At 35.1% G+C, this 20598-nt stretch overlaps 1 protein-coding gene across 1 annotated transcript; it reads left to right on the top strand.

Moving 5' to 3' along the window:
• The first annotated feature begins 11203 nt into the window (after positions 1-11203).
• LOC102414177 (olfactory receptor 2L8-like) lies at positions 11204-12213 on the top strand. The gene has a single exon (XM_006069998.3). It carries the CDS (start codon positions 11204-11206, stop codon positions 12140-12142), a length of 939 nt encoding a protein of 312 aa, XP_006070060.2. The 3' UTR covers positions 12143-12213.
• The last annotated feature ends 8385 nt before the right edge of the window (positions 12214-20598 follow it).

The raw sequence follows: 20598 nt of genomic DNA, 5'->3' as shown, positions 1-20598 counted from the left end.
ACTAGGAAAAAAAAAAAAAAATCAGGGCTGAACAGTGGATGTAATTAAACCAAAGAAAGACTGAGAAAGATTATTTGAACTTATCTGAGTAGAGGGTAAAAAAAAAAACAAAAACAGAATACAAAGGAGTGAAAAATCTAATATAATTTATGAAGTTTTATAAACAAACAATATAAACATTATCCCGCAAGGAGCAGACAAAGAGAAAGGGGAGAGTAAACTTATTTAAAATAATGACATGAATGTCCAAAATGTAAAAAGGGAAATAAACATCCAGATCCATGAAAATAAGCAACCGCAGATAATTTAAATGTAAAAATGTCTTTACTGAGACATATTGTAATAAAAACTCAAATATTTTGAAAATTATATTTAAAAAATTGAAGAACTCCAATATTATATCTTCATAAGTAAAAGGTGTAATTAATTGTAACTATGATAAATGTAACAATGTTTAATGTTTTATCTGCAATAAAATTACTTCACTGTATTTTCTGAATATTGAATCACAGTAATATCATTTTATTTATTTTGATTAATAAGTGAAAATCATTTTATATTTTAATATGTGAAGTGAAAAAGTGAAAGTGTTAGTCATGTAGTCATGTCTGACTCTTTGTGACCCTATGGACTGCAACCTGCCAGGCTCCTCTGTCCATAGAATTCTCCAGAATATGTATTTCTATCCAAATGGAAACCACTGAAAATATTTATTACTTAAAGTAAACTCACATATATTTGATATTTTAAGAGTTTGGCTGGCATGCTTTTATTAAGAAGGCAGAGCATGGAAGAATTGATACTTCGAACTGGGCTGCTGGAGAAGATTCTTGAAGAGTCCCTTGGAAATTAAGAAGATCAAACCAGTCAATTGTAAAGCAAATCAACCCTGAATATTCTTTGAGAGGACTGATGCTGAAGCTAAAGCTCCAATACTTTGGCCACCTGATTCGAACAGCTAACTCACTGGAAAAGACCGAGATGCTGGAAAAGAATGAAGGCAGGAGGAGAAGAGGTGACAGAGCATGAGATGCTTGGATGACAGCACTGATTCAATCAATGGACATCAACTTGGGCAAACTGGGAGGTGATGTGGCAGCCTGGCATGCCACAGTCCATGGAGACTTGCAGTCATATCATTAATGTGACTTCCTGAAAAGCAATATATAAAGTATATGATCCAAAGTGTTTAGAGTCATAATAATATGGGAATAATCTGAATAAATAAGTCGTTTATTTCCCCATTGAAGTGACCCTTAAAACGTCTTTCCCAACTTTGGCATCTGGCCATCCTAGGCTATTAGTAACTTAACCTACATTTGCTAAATCTCAGTGGACATTCTTAAGTCAATAACAAAAAAAAAAAAAAAAAGTGTTAGAATAAACTTTCAGGTAACAAAGTTCTAGAATCATTAGTGTTCCTAAGTTTCCATGGAGGTGTTTAAAATGTCAACTATAGAGAAATAAAATATTATTGTATATATAAATACATTCATTTAGAAAGCTTTCAAAGATTTTACTGAGGAAGCAACTTTGTTTATATGATGACCCTTGGACCTCTGCAGCTACTCAAGCCAGTGAGTGAATGAAAGTGCAGATATAATTAAAGGTACTAATACTCTTCGTATTTTTATTTTTATTCACTCCACAGTAAGATGGGCTCTTCAGCAAGTACTCAGAGATTTATTCAGAATTGAATACTTATGTTTGTGTGTGTTAGTCTCTCAGTCATGTCCGACTCTTTGCTACCCCATGGACTGTAGCCTGTCATGATCCTCTGTCCATAGGATTTTCCAGGCAAGAATACTGGAGTGGGATGCCATACCTTTCTCCAGTTAACATTTATAATAAGATATAAATCCATTCAGGTATCTCATTAGCCAGAGAATTCCAAAAAGAAAGCTGTATTTGACTGAAACTGTTTAAAATAATACATATACTAGAATATATATCCTTAAAAATATTTTAAAAAATAAATGAACTGCTCGAACATATAGTCATGTGTTTTAAGATGTAAAGCTCTTTTAAACCTGAAACCTGTCATACAATTCCAATAACTGATCTGATTGAGAATGATTGTGAAATGATAGTAAAACCTAGCAAAATCAGTAATAAAGGCAATTGTTGCTATTGTCTTGAACTACTATTCTGGACTTATGCTGAATGACCTTACTCTTAACTACACCAATTTTTGAAAGATTACTGAATATAATTATGATATTCTATTATGCAGTATGTAATAAGATTTTACATTCTTTAAAATTGCACTTCAACTATTAGAAGAATTTATTTGACCCTAATCAGAAAAAGACCTTTATAGGAGAAAGGAAGAGGAAGGATAAATAATATTTATTAAAGATGGGAGGATTCATTATTGTGTGTACACTACAGCCTGTTGTATGTCCTCTAGAGAAGGAAAAGACTGCAGCAAAGTAGAGAAAGTTTGTAAGCAACATAGTTATCCAGTCTTTAGAGGCAGAGAACTTTTCATGAAAGTACACTGTGTAATGGCACAGGTACTGATTCTGTTAATATTGTATTAACCCTTTTGGAAGTTTGGCTATGATACATATTGAAATTATTCAGGATTTAAGATAGTCAGTTTAGGAAATGTTTAATGTGTTCAATGTAAGACATAGTTAGTATACCTGTGGTGGATTCATTTTGATATTTGGCAAAACTAATACAATTATGTAAAGTTTAAAAATAAAATAAAATTAAAAAAAAAAAAAAAGAAGCAAAGAATTTTAAAAGAAGTTTGAGGTCCAGGAGCAGCTGCACGTCTTACTTTATAGTTCAGTAGTAACTGTGGCATATGAAATGGACAAAAGAAAGTGGTTTTGGAGTTGATTCATAAATGTGATTTTCTTGATGGGAAATGAGATGAAGGTCTTGGAAGATACTTTGTATGTGTTCAAGTGACAATTAAAGAATAAATTTAACAGTTAAGGATATCAGTGCTAAGAAATATGAAAGACTTTATTTCTTATTTCCAATTTATTATAATTTTTTTTAATGAATTAAGAGTGGTTATACAATCAGTTCAGTTCAATCGCTCAGTCGTGTCCGACTCTTTGCGACCCCATGGACTGCAGCACGCCAGGCTTCCCTGTCCATTACTAACTGCCAGAGCTTGCTCTCTCATGTCCACTGAGTCGGTGATGCCATCCAACAATCTCATCCTCTGTAATCCCCTTCTCCTCCCACATTCAATCATTTCCAGCATTAGGGTCTTTTCCAATGAGTCAGTTCTTTGCATCTGGTGGCCAAAGTATTGGAGTTTCGGCTTCAGTATCAGTTCCTCCAATGAATATGTAGGACTGATTTCCTTTAGGACTGACTAGTTTGGTCTCCTTGCTGTCCAAGGGACCCTCTCCAACACCACAGTTCAAAAGCATCAAATCTTCATGGTAATCTTAATGTTGCTTCCTACCTTGTTCTTTTTTCCTCCATGAATCCACTCTTTGTAATAAATATCTAGAAATTATTTATACAGATTTTATATAAAAATATTAAATGGAGTATATTGTGAAGTTTAAAATGGTTAATATTACTTTGTATGCATATACATATAAGTGTTTATAATTATACACATATAATTTGAGGGATAACTTCTAGAAATATTTCAGGTAACAAACCGTATATTTAGGTATAATTCTAGTTCTAGTGAAGTTGCTCAGTGGTGTCCTACTAACTTACCAGGTTCCTTCATCCATGGGATTTTCCAGGCAAGAACACTGGAGTGGGTTGCCATTTCCTTCTCCAGGAGATCTTCCCGACAGGGATTGAACCTGGGTCTCCCGCATTGTAGGCAGATGATTTACCGTCTGAGCCACCAGGGGGTTCTCTATGTTTAAGTATAGCTAACCATTTTTATTTTAAAACAGAAATCTTGTGAATTGAAGTATGCTATGCTGTCAATATTTGCATTTTGTTTACTTCCTGTATACATCAATAACTTTCCAGGGAAGGAGAATAATATCTAAAAAAAAAAAAAAAAAAAACCACTCTGCAGATGTTTTTTGAATCAAATGGGCATAGCACAAAGAGACAATTGGAAACTGTATCATCATGCAATTGTGATGGAGCAACAGTGTAAAAGTGAGTGTACATGATGGTGACAACAGTGACTGATAAAGGTGCTAAAATGTAACTACTTTCCAATTATATTTAACCCCAGGTATGTACTATTTTCATATTTTATCAATGGATCATTTTTAATATCTCATGTTTCTTTAAATCTGTTCTACAGAAAAGATGCATGTTCAGATAAATTCCTTGTTCTAACCTTACATTACCTATTAGAATTACCTATGTAAATCTAAATGTCTACACAAAGGTTATTTTGCATTGCCATCAGTCATCTAAACAGTGATGTAAAATGACTTTCATAGAATCAGAATCCCATTACCTTAGAAATGTGTCCTCTAGTGTGTAGACAAACATACTACTCTACAGTATCCTTACATGGAAGCCTACATAACATTCCACATTCCTTTAAGTGTTTCTACATGTTCTACTAAAGAAGAGACAAAGATTTCATAATGGCTGATATACATTTACTGACTTAGGAATTTTACTGATAGTATTTAATAATCAAGTAATGTGCTTTCAATTTTTGAAGTTATACAGTTTGGGAACCATAATTTTAATGGCATAAGAGATATAAAGCATATAGTGATTATTTCTATGTGTATATATGTGTGTGTTTCTAATGAATATAGTTCAATAAAGTTTTGCAATAATGAATCAGTATTACTAAACAAATAATTAGATATACAGATATTCTGAAAGATGAAACTTATAATAAGTATATGTCCTTCATGTTTTGTTTTGCAATAAGAATATATTTATTCTCCTTCATTACACAAGTAAACCAGAAAGAGTTTAGCTTTAAAACTAATTATATTAGATGTTGAACTAATTATACTAGAATTAAAGCTTATCATATTAGAATTATAATACTACTTCCCTACAAGTAGAACTTATAGAAACACTTAAAGGAATATAGAATGCTATGTAGGCTTCCATGTATGGATACTGTAGACTACTATGTTTGTCTAGATACTAGAAGACACATTTCTGGATAATGTGATTCTGATTCTATGTAAGTCATTTTACAACACTGATGTAAAATGACTGATGGCAATGCAAAATAATCTTGTAGACATTTAGATTGACATAGACCTTTGCAACCCCTACCAGGGGTAGCCTGCCAGGCTCCTCTGTCCATGGAATTCTCCAGGCAAGAATACTGAAGTGGACAGCTGTTCCCTTCTCCAGGGGATCTTCCCAACCCAAGGATCTAACCCAGGTCTCCCACATTGCAGGTGGATTCTTTACAGTCAGAGCCACCAGGGAAGCCCAAGAATACTGGAGTGGGTAGCCTATCCCTTCTCCAGGGGATTTTCCCAACCCAGGAATCGAACTGGGGTCTCTTGCATTGCAGGCAGATTCTTTACCAGCTGGCCTACCAGGCAAACCTAGTCAGTTTTTAAGAACTAGAATTGATTTCATGAAACTAATGTTTTAGTATACTCCCATTATAATTGAACTGGTAACCTGGTTTACTGTTTTCTCAACACTACATATGAGTAAGGAGAATCCGTTTGGAGAGGTCCAACATATCAGGAAATTTTAGGGATCTAGGAAGATAGGCAATGGCAACCCACTCCAGTGCTCTTGCCTGACAAATCCCATGAACAGAGGAGCCTGGTAGGCTGCAGTCCATGGGGTCACTAGGAGTCAGACACGACTGAGCGACTTCACTTTCACTTTTCACTTTCATGCTTTGAAGTGGGAAATGGCAATCCACTTCAGTGTTCTTCCCTGGAGAATCCCAGGACGGGGGAGCTTGGTGGGCTGCCATCTCTGGGGTCCCACAGAGTCGGACACGACTGAAGTGACTTAGCAGCAGTAGCAGCAGGAAGATAGGAAGTGATCAAATTTTCTGAAAACTTGTTGGAGAGAATTTTATGCTTTACAAGTTTTAACAAGTCTAATCTGAGATTTCCTATAACACTCACAGCAAAGCCAATTCAAGGAGACTTCTTTGGTGAATCTAAGGTCTTGCTATTCCTCTGCGAATTCTCATACCAGCTTTATTTTGTAATCAAGAATGATTTCTGAGATCGAGTTTGATGAATACTGAGGAAAATGTAGAATATAAAAAATGTGCATCAGTGGAAAATTCTGCATTATCAGAACTTAGAGAATACTCTTCCGTGTTTTCTAAGTTGATCACTGAGTCACTATACTATACAGCTTTGAATAACTCACTTCATATCTATAATTCATGTTTTTAAAACTCTTTTTAATAGTTTAACTATAGATCTAAAGACTATTTGTTCTAGAATATATATAGAATATATATTTTTTATTTTTTAATTTTTTAAATAAATTTATTTATTTTAATTGGAGGTTAATTACTTTACAATATTGTATTGGTTTTGCCATACATCAACGTGAATCCGCCACAGGTATACATGTGTTCCCCATCCTTAGGAGAATTCACTTGCAAAGGATCATCCATATTAACTGCTGTCCATTCAGATTTCAGATTTCTGTATTCTGTATGATGAATAGAACCATTCAAATGTTGCCCACATGTCAAAATGAATTATGTAAGGCCATCTCTTGGAGTCAATATGCATCAGCTTAATTGCAGATATTATTCCTATGTTTATAGCTGAATATAAAATACTGAAAAACACCTCATTTTAATGATTATTTAATATATTCTATATACCTGTCTCCTAAGTAGGGACAATTTTGTAATGAAGGTTAGACAGGAATTGGGTTCTATTTAGAGATTTTGGGATATCATTTTTGCAAGATAATATCTGTAGTTGCTGGGCAAAGTGAAAATACATTAAAGTCAGTATATATGAGAATATAGAAGAACACATCAAAATTAGTAAACATTAAAATAATTATTTATGTTTTAAAAACACTTTCACATACATTCTTGTCCTTCTACCAACTGTATAGATCTTTTATTTTAATGATTTAATGTGTTTTTTTCTTTCTCACCTTTATTTTTTGTGTTGAATAGCAAAAAGTGGCACATCCTTGTTTCAGATGCATTACTTTAAAATATTTAATATTATAAGATAAGATAGAATATATAAAGGGTACATTTTTGAGATAGATGGAGGTAGATACATGATAGAACAATCCGGAATCCAGCTATCCAACTATTATGTATTTTAAGATAAAGTCACTTTAAATCTCTGAATCACAATTTTATTATTTAAAAAACATCAGTTGTGATTTCAAACTCAATAGAGAGTGGTAAAGATTAAATATAATTTAATTCTAAAACATTCTGACACACTTTACATGACAACCTATGGAGATAGTCAAAAAAGTGTGTCTATTTTCTCTTCCAGATAGAGGCTTGTTTTTTCTCCCCAGCAAAAAACCATCATAAGACTTTTTTTTTTTTTCTGCTAGCTCTTTCATCTTATGTTGATATCATCAATGCTAATGCACAGATTAGAATCTTTTCAAGAAATTTAGAATATAAAGACATTGAAAATGTTTTATAAATTGAAATAGATTATTGTTCTTTCAGTAGATAAAAGCAAAACTAAATAGAAAAATAAGCTATTTGGTTTTATTTTTACCTCTAGGGGAAAAAAAAAAATCCTCTTTACATTAGACTTTGTAGTATTTAAGGCTGATATATTCAACAATTGATTTTGCTCACCTCTAAGACACAGTGGTCTTTTATATAATATCATGTGAGAATATTATAATATAGAACAGTGCAACATGAATAACCAAAGAAAAATGCTCCATTGTCAGTTATAATACATGGATTCAAATCTCAAGATATGATGTACCATTAATTATTTCCATTCGTTGCTCATTTTTTCATGTTTAGAGTGTAATAAAATTACCCAAAGGACACTTTTTTAATAGACATCCCTATATAAAATACACATGATAATAATCAGGATAATTTCTTTTATAGTTTCAAATACTAAGTTTTTAATCCATCAATAATTAAATGACCAATATAAATTGCATACTATGGTATAGTCTAATATCCTATTTAGTTTTGAATTCAAATGATATGTATAAAAGGAAATCTGAAATTTTCCATAGAAAGTTTTAATAGACCACATATTATTGGAGATCAATTCCTCTATAAACGTTCAAGACCCTGCCATAGGTTTGCACAATACATTTGGAATAGAAATATGAAATAATTGCAGTTACATTTATGTTGTATTTTTTGCTTCTTTATTGGGGCAAGTTTATATGCTATAAAAGTTACCATTTTACCCATTTTTAAGTGTAATTATTGTTGACATTAAGTACATCGACAGTATTGTACAGACATTACCAACATCACCCCAGAATATTGTTATATTGTTCAACTGAGACTGTATATTCATCAAACTCTAACTCTCTATTTCTCATACATCACAGTCCTTAACAACCACCATTCCATTCTCATCTCTATGAATTTGATAACCCTGGGTAACTAATATATGTTGAATCATGAATCTGGTTTTTTTGCCTGATTTACTTTATTTAGCATATTATCTCTAAGCTTCTTCCATGTTGTAGCATGTAGTAGAATTTTCTTCTTTTTTAAGATTGAATTATATATGTTCTGATTATCCATTAACTCATCAATGAATTTTTTGATATTGTTACAACTTTTCAGTCATAGTGAAGAAGTTTCTAGGAATATAGGTATAAACATATCTCTTAGAGACTCTGCTTTCAGTTATTTTGAACATACATTCAGAAGGGCAGCTGTTGAATCATATGGTGATTCTGTTACTTTTTTAGATACTGCCATAACATTTTCCTAAGTGGTTACATCATTTTGCACTCCCACCAGCATTACATTTGCACATGTTCTAGTTCTTTTCACATTTGTCAACACTTTTCCTTTTAAAAAATAGAAAATTCTTAAAAGATAACCTTTTAAAAATAAAAAAGAAGATAGCACATCTCATAAAAGTGAGATGTGTTATATCATTATAGTATTGATTTGAATTTTCCTAATAATTAGTGATGTGGAACATCTTTTCTTGTGTTTATCGGCCATTGAATATCTTATTTGGAGAAATGTTTATTCAAGAATTTTCCCTATTTTAAATTAGTTTATCTGTTGTTACTGAGTTGTGTAGTTCTTTATATATTCACTATATAAGTCCATCATCTGATATATATTTTGCAAATACCTTTCCATTTTATGATTTGCTTATTCACTCTCCAGATAAATTTCTTCCATGCACAGAAGTTTTTAATTTTAATAAAGTTCAATATATCAATATATATATGCTTTTGGTCACATACGCTTTTCATATCCAAGAAAGCACAGTTAAATTAAATGTCATTAACTTTCTCCCTGTAATTTGTTCTATTCAGTATTCAGTTCAGTCGCTCAGTCGTGGCGACTCTTTGCGACCCCATGAACCGCAGCATGCCAGGCTTCCCTGTCCGTCACCAACTCCTGGAGTCCACCCAAACCCATGTCCATTGAGTCGGTGATGCCATCCAACCATCTTATTCCTCTGTCATCCTCTTCTCCTCCAGCCCTCAATCTTTCCCAGCATCAGGGTCTTTTCTAAGGAGTCAGTTCTTTGCATCAGGTGGCCAAAGTATTGGAGTTTCAGTTTCAGCATCAGTCCTTCCAATGAATATTCAGGACTGATTTCCTTTAGGATAGACTGGTTGGATCTCCTTGCAGTCCAAGGGACTCTTTAGTACTTTGATCTATTTTAGTTAATTTTCATATATGATTTAAGGCAATCACCCAAATTTTATTAATTGGACCAGTAAATCCAGTTTTCCAAGCAACTTTTGGTGAAAAGATCTCTAATGAATGGCTTTGAGACACTTATGAAAAATCTTTTCTCAAATTTATGCATTTTTTTATAGTTGTCTATTTTATTTTGTTTGTTTATGTCTATCTTCATGCCAGTACTACAACTATAATCTTAAAATCATCATAATTTTATGGCAAATTTTAAATAAGAAACAGCTAGCTATCCAATTCAGAGAAGGAAATGGCAACCCACTCCAGTATTCTTGCCTAGAGAATCCTGTGGACAGAGGAGCCTGGTGGGCTGCTGTCTATGGGGTCACACAGAGTCGGACACGACTGAAGCGACTTAGCCTGCATACATGCATCGAAAGAGAAAATGGGAACCCACTCCAGTATTCTTGCCTGGAGAATCCCAGGGACAGAGGAGCCTGGTGGGCTGCTATCTATGGGGTCTCACAGAATCGGACACGACTGAAGCAACTTAGCAGCAGTAGCAGCCGTTATCCAATTATTTTATAAGATGCTTTTTGTTATATTAAATACCCTAGGGTTTCAAAATAATTTTAGGATGTGTTTTTATATTTCTATTAAAAAAAACCCTCATTCAGACTATGACAGATATTAAAAAATACTTATCATATAAATATCAGGGAAGCGGAGAGATATTACACATGCTTTTTAAAAGTGGTTGCACAGATTCAACAAATATACAGGAGTGCAATGTGGAGGTATTCAGGAAAAGACTGAGCACTGAGAATTGCAGCACTGAGAACTCACTGAAGAGACTGAACAGAGTGACTCCTTTAAATTATACCTGACAATAAGGTTCATTTTAGATCTCACAAAATATAGATTAAAATAATATTTGACTTCAAAGAACCTTGGTTTGACACTTTTAAGTGAACAAAACTAAAAAAAAAAAAAAAAAAGCTCCTCAGCATATTTGATAGGTTGCTGGTTTTAGAGGTAAGACTTAGAGATGAACTATGAAAGGGAAATCATATCTTGATAGTAGTAAACACTTATCCCTAATAATATTATACAATGCTTGTATTTACATTGATTTCCTATCAATATATTTTGAATATGGTATCTGAGATTGGTGTTAACTTGAGATTGGATAGGGCACTACAACATTTGTATTCTAATGATCTCATAATTAAATGGTTTTATAACATTAAAAATTTATTGTAAAATATTTTGTTCAAAAATGTTTGTATCTTTATATTTTAATCTTTGGCTCTAAAATAAGACTATTTTTTATAAAATTGATAAGTTCAGTTCTTAATTTAAGAGGTGAAAAATGTGAAATAATATATTTTGGTGAAAATAATAAATTAAAAATACCTTTTTGTTTTAAGCCTAGCTTACTCTTCTGTCTGCCCTTAGGAAAAATTATATGAATGCCTCATGGAAAACTGTAATCAAACATCAACTGATTTCATCTTATTGGGATTGTTTCCCTCATCGAGATTTGGCCTGTTTCTTTTTATTCTCATTGTTCTCATTTTCCTATTGGCTTTATTTGGGAACCTTTCCATGATCCTTCTTATCTTTCTGAACATCCATCTTCACAAACCCATGTATTTTTTACTTGGTCAACTATCCCTAATTGACCTAAATTACATCTCAACCATTGTCCCAAAAATGGCTTACAATTATCTGTTTGGAAATAAATCAATATTATTCATTGGATGTGGGGTACAGAGCTTCTTTTTCTTGACTTTAGCAGGTGCAGAAGCATTGCTCTTGGCCTCTATGGCTTATGATCGGTATGTGGCCATTTGCTTTCCTCTTCACTATTCCATCAAAATCACCAGACGAGTGTGTGTTTTGATGATAATAGGATCTTGGATAATGGGCTCTATCAATTCCTGTGCCCACACCACATATTCCCTCCATATCCCTTATTGCAGATCCAGGGCCATCAATCATTTCTTCTGTGATGTCCCAGCCATGTTGACTCTGGCTTGCATTGACACCTGGGTCTATGAGTACACAGTGTTTGTGAGTACCACCCTCTTCCTTTTGTGCCCTTTCATTGGTATTGTATGTTCCTATGGCCGTGTTCTCTGTGTGGTCCATCACATGAACTCAACAGAAGGGAAGAAGAAGGCCTATTCAACTTGCAGCACCCACCTCACAGTGGTGACTTTCTACTATGCTCCCTTTGTTTACACTTATCTACGCCCAAGATATCTCAGATCTCCAACAGAAGACAAGGTTCTGGCTGTCTTCTACACTATCCTGACCCCAGTGCTCAATCCTGTTATCTATAGCCTGAAAAACAAGGAGGTGATGGAAGCCCTGAGAAGAGCAATTCAGAGAATCTGCTCTGTAAAAATGTAGACAAAGTTTTGGTGTGAATGTTAGTACTTGCATATAAATTCATTTATCATCAGCATTCAATAATTTAAAAGAGTATTTTTCAATTAAATGCCAAGTATAAAATTAATATAGAGGTGAAGAAAGTCAATCATGTTTCAACAAAATTATCTTGCATATATAGAATATCAAGCCTTAATCTTTATATTCTCCATGGTGTTGTTTCCCATCAGTTTTTAATATTTTTCTTCCCTCATATGTTTTCAATTAAAATTTTTCTTTGTCATGAAGTAATAAAAATGGAAATGATTTTAATTAACTGAACTTATTATTCAACAGCATTAGTTCTGTTTACCATTTATTTTACTAAATTTTTAAAACATGTTTTCTGAATGTATTGATCAAATCAAAAGACTTTTTGTTCTGCTCATAGTATTTCTGTAATTACCAGTAACAGTTATTTTTTTCCTTCCATATGAGGAAACTTTGTTTCTGAGATTTCAACAGACATTCTCAAGTCTTTGCACTGCTCTAAGTGGAAAATGGCAAGTTTATACTTCTTTTAGGGTGGTGGGTTTAATATCCAGCATATCTGGGGATCAAAAATAAGGATGAGAATATGCCAACAGAGACTGAGAAAACTGAAGTTAATTATAGAATTGATGGTTTCAATGATTTAGTCTAATTAGTGAAACTTAGAAATAGCAAGGTCCTTCTTGCAAGCATCCCCACACTTGGAATATTTTACCTCCTAAGTTGCTCCTACTGTTCTTATATTAGATAATGTTTCTCAAATGAGATTTTATTCTCCACTCACTTTATCACATAATTCTATCAAACGAGGTTGGAGAAAGTTAACTTTCAAATCAAATTTAGCCATTCATATTATGATTAGGTTACTTTCCTAAACAGGTTTCTCATTATATTAAATAAAAATCCATCAGCTCTACAGGAAGCTTGGGGCTGGTGCACTGGGATGACCCAGAGGGATGGTATGGGGAGGGCGTTGGGAGGGAGGTTCAGGATTGGGAACACGTGTACACCCGTGGTGGATGCATGTTGATGTATGGCAAAATCAATATAATATTGTAAAGTTAAAAAAAAATCCATCAGCTTAAGTAAACTTCCAGGGTAAATTGTTATCAAGGATCAAAACAAAAAAGCTCTTTACCTCTCAGAAGTGGCAGGAGAGGGTAGGTTCATATTCTACATAATCTGTATGGCACAGTACAAAGTGAAAATATGTGGCCTCTTGTTTCAAACAGCAAAAAATGATGCATTATTGCTGCTCAAATGTAGTTTTTTCTTCAAATTCATTTCATTAGTTATAAAATGCAATAAAAATTATAAACAACACATTTGTGTCAGAATTTTTTATCTAATGACATAGATATTTGTTTATGTGATATATTTATTGATTGTAAGGTTTGGGGGGTCCACTTTTTCCTGAATTTTCATCTGAATTTATAATTTAGAAACTTTATTATCTATCTACATAACTGAAAGTGATTCCAGACACTTGTGATTTCATTTTTATTATTTTCTTTTGTTTTAAAAGAATCATTCTGCTTATGTTATCAGAGCTATTAGGAATGTTAATAGTTTGTGAAAACACTGAGCCAAAATTATTGATATTTGGCAAAACTAATACAATTATGTAAAGTTTAAAAATAAAATAAAATTAAAAAAAAGAAAACACTGAGCTAAAATTAATAAATTAAATCAAAATACATATTTTTGGACAGAAAGATTTATCAAATCTGGAAACCTCAGCAGTGGCCAGAGGACTGGAAAAGGTCAGTTTTCATTCCAATCCCAAAGAAAGGCAATGCCAAAGAATGCTCACACTACCACACATTTACACTCATTTCACACGCTAGTAAAGTAATGCTCAAAATTCTCCAAGCCAGACTTCAGCAATACGTGAACCATGAACTTCCAGATGTTCAAGCTGGTTTTAGAATAGGCAGAGGAACCAGCAATTAAATTTCCAACATCTGCTTTATCATTGAAAAAACAAGAGTTTCAGAAAAACATCTTTTTCTGCTTTATTGACTATGCCAAAGCTTTTGACTGTATGGATCACAATAAACTGTGAAAAATTCTTCAAGAGATGGAAATACCAGATACCCTTACCTTCCTCTTGAGAAATCTGTATACAGTTCAGGAAGCAACAGTTAGAACTGGACATGGAACAGTAGACTGGTACCAAATAGTAAAATGAGACATCAAGTCTGTATGTTCTCACCCTCCATATTTAACTTATATGCAGAATACATCATGAGAAACACCGGGCTGGATGAAGCACAAGCTGGAATCAAGATTGCTGGGAAAAATATCAATAACCTCAGATATGCAGATGACATACCCTTATGGCAGAAAGTGAAGAAGAACTAAAGGGCCTCTTGATGAAATTGAAATTGGAGAATAATAAAGTTGTCTTAAAGCTCAACATTCAGATAACGAAGATCATGGCTTCTGGTTCCATCACTTCAATGCAAATAGATGGGGAAACAGTGGAAACAGTGGCTGACTTTATGTGGGGGGCTCCAAAATCACTGCAATTGGTGACTGCAGCCATGAAATTAAAAGACGCTTACTCTTTGTAAGGAAAGTTATGACCAACCTAGACAGCATATTAAAAAGCAGGACAGTACTTTGCCAACAGTGTGGTCCGTCTAGTCAAGGCTATGGTTTTTCCCGTAGTCATGTATGGATGTGAGAGTTGGACTATAAAGCTGAGTGCTGAAGAATTGATGTTTTTGAACTGTGGTGTTAGAGAAGACTCTTGAGAGTCCCTTGGACTGCACGGAGATCCAACCAGTCCATCCTAAAGGAAATCAGTCCTGAACGTTCATTGGAAGCACTGATGTTGAAACTCCAATGCTTTGGCACCTGATGCAAAGAGCTGACTCATTTGAAAAGACCCTGATGCTGGGAAAGATTGAAGGCAGGAGGAGAAGGGGACAACAGAGGATTAGATGGTTGGATGGCATCACTGACTCAACGGACATGAGTTTGAGTAAACTCTGTGAGTTGGTGATGGACAGGGAAGCCTGGCATGCTGCAGTCCATGGGGTCGCAAAGAATTGGACATGACTGAGTGACCAAACTGAATTTAATGTTGATAACTCCTAAGACATGTTCATATTGATTAAATCAATAGACTTAAACTAGGTTTTATTTAGTAAATATCACGTGGACTTAACATTTGAGTCAGTTCTTATTATATTTTTGGGAATTTGTACAAGTGCTTAATTTTCTTTAAGTCAATTAAATACAATTCTTTCAAAATTAACTTTGGCAATGACTTTAGAGGTATATAAATGTCATATCTATAGTGTACATATATAGATATATGTACACACAGAAAGACTGACACACACAGATACCTTAAGTCACGAATCAAGTACAACACACCACTCATTACGTTACAAATAACACCTGAAACCAATTAAGTCTACTTGCAGATGGCCAGATTCTTTTATTATTTTTGGAGAGGACTTTAAAATCTGTACTTGCCCTTGGCAAGCAATTTTAAGTAAGTTGCTTCCCCTCCCCCCCTCCCCTCTCCCCATACTGTGTGGCTTGAGGGATCCCAGTTCCCAAACCAGGGATTGAAACCAGGCCAGTGAAAGTGCTGTGTCCTAAGCAGCGAACCACCAGGGAATTCCCAAGGAGGCTATCTTTAATTAGAGTTTAGGCAAGAGAGTCCTCTTACCAGTTTGTGTTCTAAAAGTCCTCTGTCCTCTTTGTTTGCTTGTTTTTTGTTTTGTTTTGTTTTGTTTTGTTTTTTTCTTAGAAATTGGAGAAGGTTTTGGTTAGAGCTCACAGAGTACACCAGCTAGAACTCTTGCATCTCTAAGGTGTGCAGGTACCTGCTAAGTCGCTTCAGTCATGTCTGACGCTATGTGACCCTATGGACTGTGTCTGGCTTCCCAGGTAGCTCAGCTGGTAAAGAATGTGCCTGCAGTTCAAGAGGTCCCGGTTTGATTCCTAGGTCAGGAAGATCCCTTGGAGAAGCAATCTTCTATCCAAATGTGCGTTGTTTTTTTTTTGGTTTTTTTTTTCTTTTGTTTGTTAAGAATTGGGGTATAATTGCTCTACAATGCTATGTTACTTTCTGCCATACAACAAAGTGAGTCAGTCACATGTATACACATATCATCTCCCTCTTGGGCCTCCCTCCCACACCCTCCTCCAATCCCATCTTTCTAAGTCACTACAATTTAAGAAAAAAAAAAAAGTGAAAAACACACATTTGGATAGAAGGTTGCTGCTAGTCATTAGGCACAGACAGCTTCAGATCAGATCAGCCGCTCAGTCGTGTCCGACTCTTTGCGACCCCATGAATCGCAGCATGCCAGGCCTCCCTGTCCATCACCAACTCTTGGAGTTCACTCAGACTCATGTCCATCGAGTCAGTGATGCCATCCAGCCATCTCATCCTCTGTCGTCCCCTTCTCCTCTGGCCCCCAATCCCTCCCAGCATCAGAGTCTTTTCCAATGAGTCAACTCTTCGCATGAGGTGGCCAAAGTACTGGAGTTTCAGCTTTAGCATCATTCCTTCCAAAGAAATCCCAGGGCTGATCTCCTTCAGAATGGACTGGTTGGATCTCCTTGCAGAACAGACAGCGTAGTTAATGGTATTAGCGCTTTCCTAAGTATGGGAAGACCCAAGGATTCAGGTTCATTAAAAAAAAAAAAAAAAAAAAAAAAAAAAAAAAACTCTTGAAAATACCTATGCGAAGATCTGTTCTGCCAATTTTCCTGGAGAACAGAATGCCTCATCCTAATTTTCACTCTAAATTCTTTCCAGGGTATGCTGTAGATCAGCAACTACAATGGCTGATGTCATGATTCTTATAGATCTGAATGCTGAACAACATCTTTTTCCTTTTTTTTTTTAAACAATTCCCTTCCCTTTCAGTTTCATTTTGACCAAAGTTTTAGAGGAAGTTTATGCTAAATATATTTCATGGCACTAGGAATGCTCATTCTCAGGTGAGGGGAGGATTTCACAGATGGGGCACTCAAAGTGCTATTACTGGACAAGCCCTGTTAACCATAACCAAAAGCCTTCAAACTGCCTGGAACTTACTTAATATCTGTTATGATCTAGGAAATGGTTCCCTCTCATTGCTTCTTCCCAGACCTAGAGTTACACAGTTATTGTCACTGATATTATATAACTAAGCTCAGTCACTCTGTCATGTCCAATTCTATAGTCTATAGTCTATCATGACTATAAGTCACCAGGCTCCTCTGTCCATGGGATTTTTCTCACAAGAATAGTGGAGTATGTTGCCATGCCCTCTTCCATGGGATCTTCCCAATCCAGGGTATGAATGCACATTTCCTATGTCTCCTACATTGCAGTTGGATTCTTTATAGCTGGGCTACAGGGGAAAGCCCATTATGTAACTATATATTTGATTAATTGTTTCAACTTGCTTAAACATTAATCTCTCTGAGGCTCAGTGGCTTATTTGCCAATGCAGGAAACAATATTTATGTCCAATAGACAGAAATGCAAATAATATAGATAGTAACATTAATATGGTCAATAAGTAAATATTTAAGCTAAGAAACTTGTTGAGTGTGGCTCAGTATCTCCCCAGGTTGTCTGACCAGTCTGTTCTGCACCAATCACTGTCTTTAAGGGAAATTCTATATTGGCATTATACATACATGTTCAACAAAGATGCCTGCATGCACAAGTGAAGATCATCAATACCCCTTACAGTATATAGAAAGGAATGTTATTATTTTAAAATTTTCCTGACTGGCACCAGAACAAGAAAATTTTATCTTTATGGTTGAGCAGGTTTTTCTGCCATTAGAGAGGTCTGGTTAACTCATGATGTAGATGCACAAGGCACAGTATAGGAAATTCAGTTAAGTTCAGTCACTCTGTCGTGTGCAACTCCTTTTGACCCCAGTGGACTGCAGCACACCAGGCTTCCCTGTCCATCATCAACTCCCGGGGCTTACTCAAACTTATCTCCATCAAGTCGGTGATGCCATCCAACTATCTCATCCTCAGTCGTCCCCTTCTCCTCCCACCTTCAATCCTTCCCAGCATCAGGGTCTTTTCAAATGAGTCAGTTTTTCACATCAGGTGGCCAAAACATTGAAGCTTCAGCTTCAGCATCAGTCCTTCCAATGAATATTCAGGACTGATTTCCTTGAGGATGGACTGGTTGGATCACCTTGCAGTCCAAGGGACTCTCAAGAGTCTTCTCCAACACCACAGTTCAAAAGCACCAATTCTTCAGGGCTCAACTTTCTTTATAGTTCAACTCTCATATCCATACATGACTACTGGAAAAACCATAGCTTTGACTAGATGGACCTTTGTTGGCAAAGCAATGTCTCTGTTTTTCAATATGCTTTCTAGGTTGGTCATAACTTTTCTTCCAAGGAGTAAGCGTCTTTTAATCTCATGGCTGCAGTCACCATCTGCAGTGATTTTGGAGCCCCCCAAAATAAAACTTTTCCGTTTCCATTGTTTCCCCATCTATTGGCCAAAAGTGATGGGACTGGATGCCATGATCTTAGTTTTCTGGATGTTGAGTTTTAAAAAGCCAACTTTTTCACTCTCCTCTTTCATTTTCATCAAGAGGTTCTTTAGCTCTTCTTTGCTGTCTGCCATAAGGGTGGTATCATCTGCATATCTGAGTTTATTGATATTTCTCCCAGAAATCTTGATTCCAGCTTGTGCTTCATCCAGCCTGGCATTTCTCATGATGTACTCTGAATATAAGTTAAATAAACAGGGTGACAATATACAGCCTTGATGTACTCCTTTCCTGATTTGGAACCAGTCTGCTGTTCCTTGTGCAGTTCTAACTGTTGCTTCTTGACCTGCATACAGATTTCTCAGGAGGTGGGTCAGGTGGTCTGGTATTCCCATCTTTTTAAGAATTTTCCACAGTTTATTGTGAGCCAAAGTCAAAGGCTTTGGCATAGTCAATAAAGCAAAAGTAGGTTTCTGGAATTTTCTTGCCTTTTCTATGATCCAGCAGATGTTGGCAATTTGATCTCTGGTTCCTCTGCCTTTTCTAAATCCAGCTTGAACATCTGGAAGGTAATGGTTCATGTACTGTTGAAGCCTGGCTTGGAGGATTAGGAGCATTACTTTGTTAGCATGTGAGATGGGTACAAGAGAATGACAAAGTGTAGAAAAAAATTTCTACGTTTAAACTTCTCTTGTCTTGCCTGAAAATGTGAATATTTGTTTCATCAGTGTGTGTATTAGTTGCTCAGTCATGTACAACTCTGTACAACTCCATGGACTGTAGCCTACCAGGCTCCTCTGTCCATGAAATTCTTCAGACAAGAATATTGGAGTAGGTTGCCATTTTTCTTCTCTAGGGGATATTCTAGACCCAGGGATCAAACTCAGGTCTCCTGAATTGCAAGCAGATTTTTTACCATCTGAGCCATCAGGTAAGCTCATCATTTCATCAGTATGGTTAATGAAATCATTGGTCATTGGTGAATCAACTCTCCTTCACCTCCTCATTCTGGAGCTCTAGGGAGTAAGACTGAAAGTTTCAACCCTTTAATTACAAGTTTTATTCCCCTTGCAACTAGATACTTAGAGCCTTTTCAAAGTTGCCTCATTTACATAACAAACTTTATTTAACAAGAACTTTATTTATATAGCTCTATAAAGCTTTATTTTACATAACTTTATTTACACAAGAGAAGACTACTGTATTTTTACTCCCTTAAGAAACTCTAAGTGTTTTAGGGGCTCTGTGCCAGGAATGGAGGAGATGAAGATCAAATATATGTATCCTTTTGTAAATAAAAAAATTACCAAAACCCATATCAAAATAACAAGACTCTTATTCATGCAGGGTAATGCAGAGGATACGAATTTAAGCTCTGATTCAAACAAAACTGTTTTCCAAATTGAGACTTACTCTTCCTAGCTCTATGACCTGATGGAGGGTTTATTGCTTCCCCAAACCTCCCTGTGCTCTCTCAAAGTGGAGACAATAACAGAATCATAGTATTGCAGAAGCAGTTATAATTGCTAAATATTAACTGGCATTATTTTCTTAAATATTACTATATTCAATGAGCTTAAATCTAAAAGGAGACAAGTATGGACATAGACAAGAATAAGATTCAGTAAAATATGTTATCATAAGCACCGCCATCAGAAAAAAAGACAGTCTCTAAAACAAATGCACTTATTTGCGGTCTTAGAAAAGCAATTTGGGGAACACAGATTTCAGCAGTAAACAAAACAGGGTCCAGTTCTGGAGTCAAAGATTTTTTTTTTATTTTTTTTAAAGGAAAAATAGAATACAATAGGTTTCAAAGTTGTTTGCCAAGAGCTACAACTGGAGGCTATAATTTTTTCTTTTACAATTTATTCCCTTGCGAAGACATTTCCCTCATTATTAAGAAAACCACATTTTTGTACAGTTCTCAGAAATACCTTTCTCAATAGTAGTTCTTAG

Source organism: Bubalus bubalis, chromosome 9 (genome assembly GCF_019923935.1).
Source record: "Bubalus bubalis isolate 160015118507 breed Murrah chromosome 9, NDDB_SH_1, whole genome shotgun sequence".
Classification (NCBI taxonomy): Eukaryota; Metazoa; Chordata; class Mammalia; order Artiodactyla; family Bovidae; genus Bubalus; species Bubalus bubalis.
Note: the sequence above shows the minus strand (reverse complement) of the source record. Positions and strands in the feature narration are given on the sequence as shown.

Excerpts from the sequence above, each read along its gene's own strand:
- LOC102414177 (XM_006069998.3), top strand. The coding sequence starts at position 11,204 with ATGGAAAACTGTAATCAAACATCAACTGATTTCATCTTATTGGGATTG.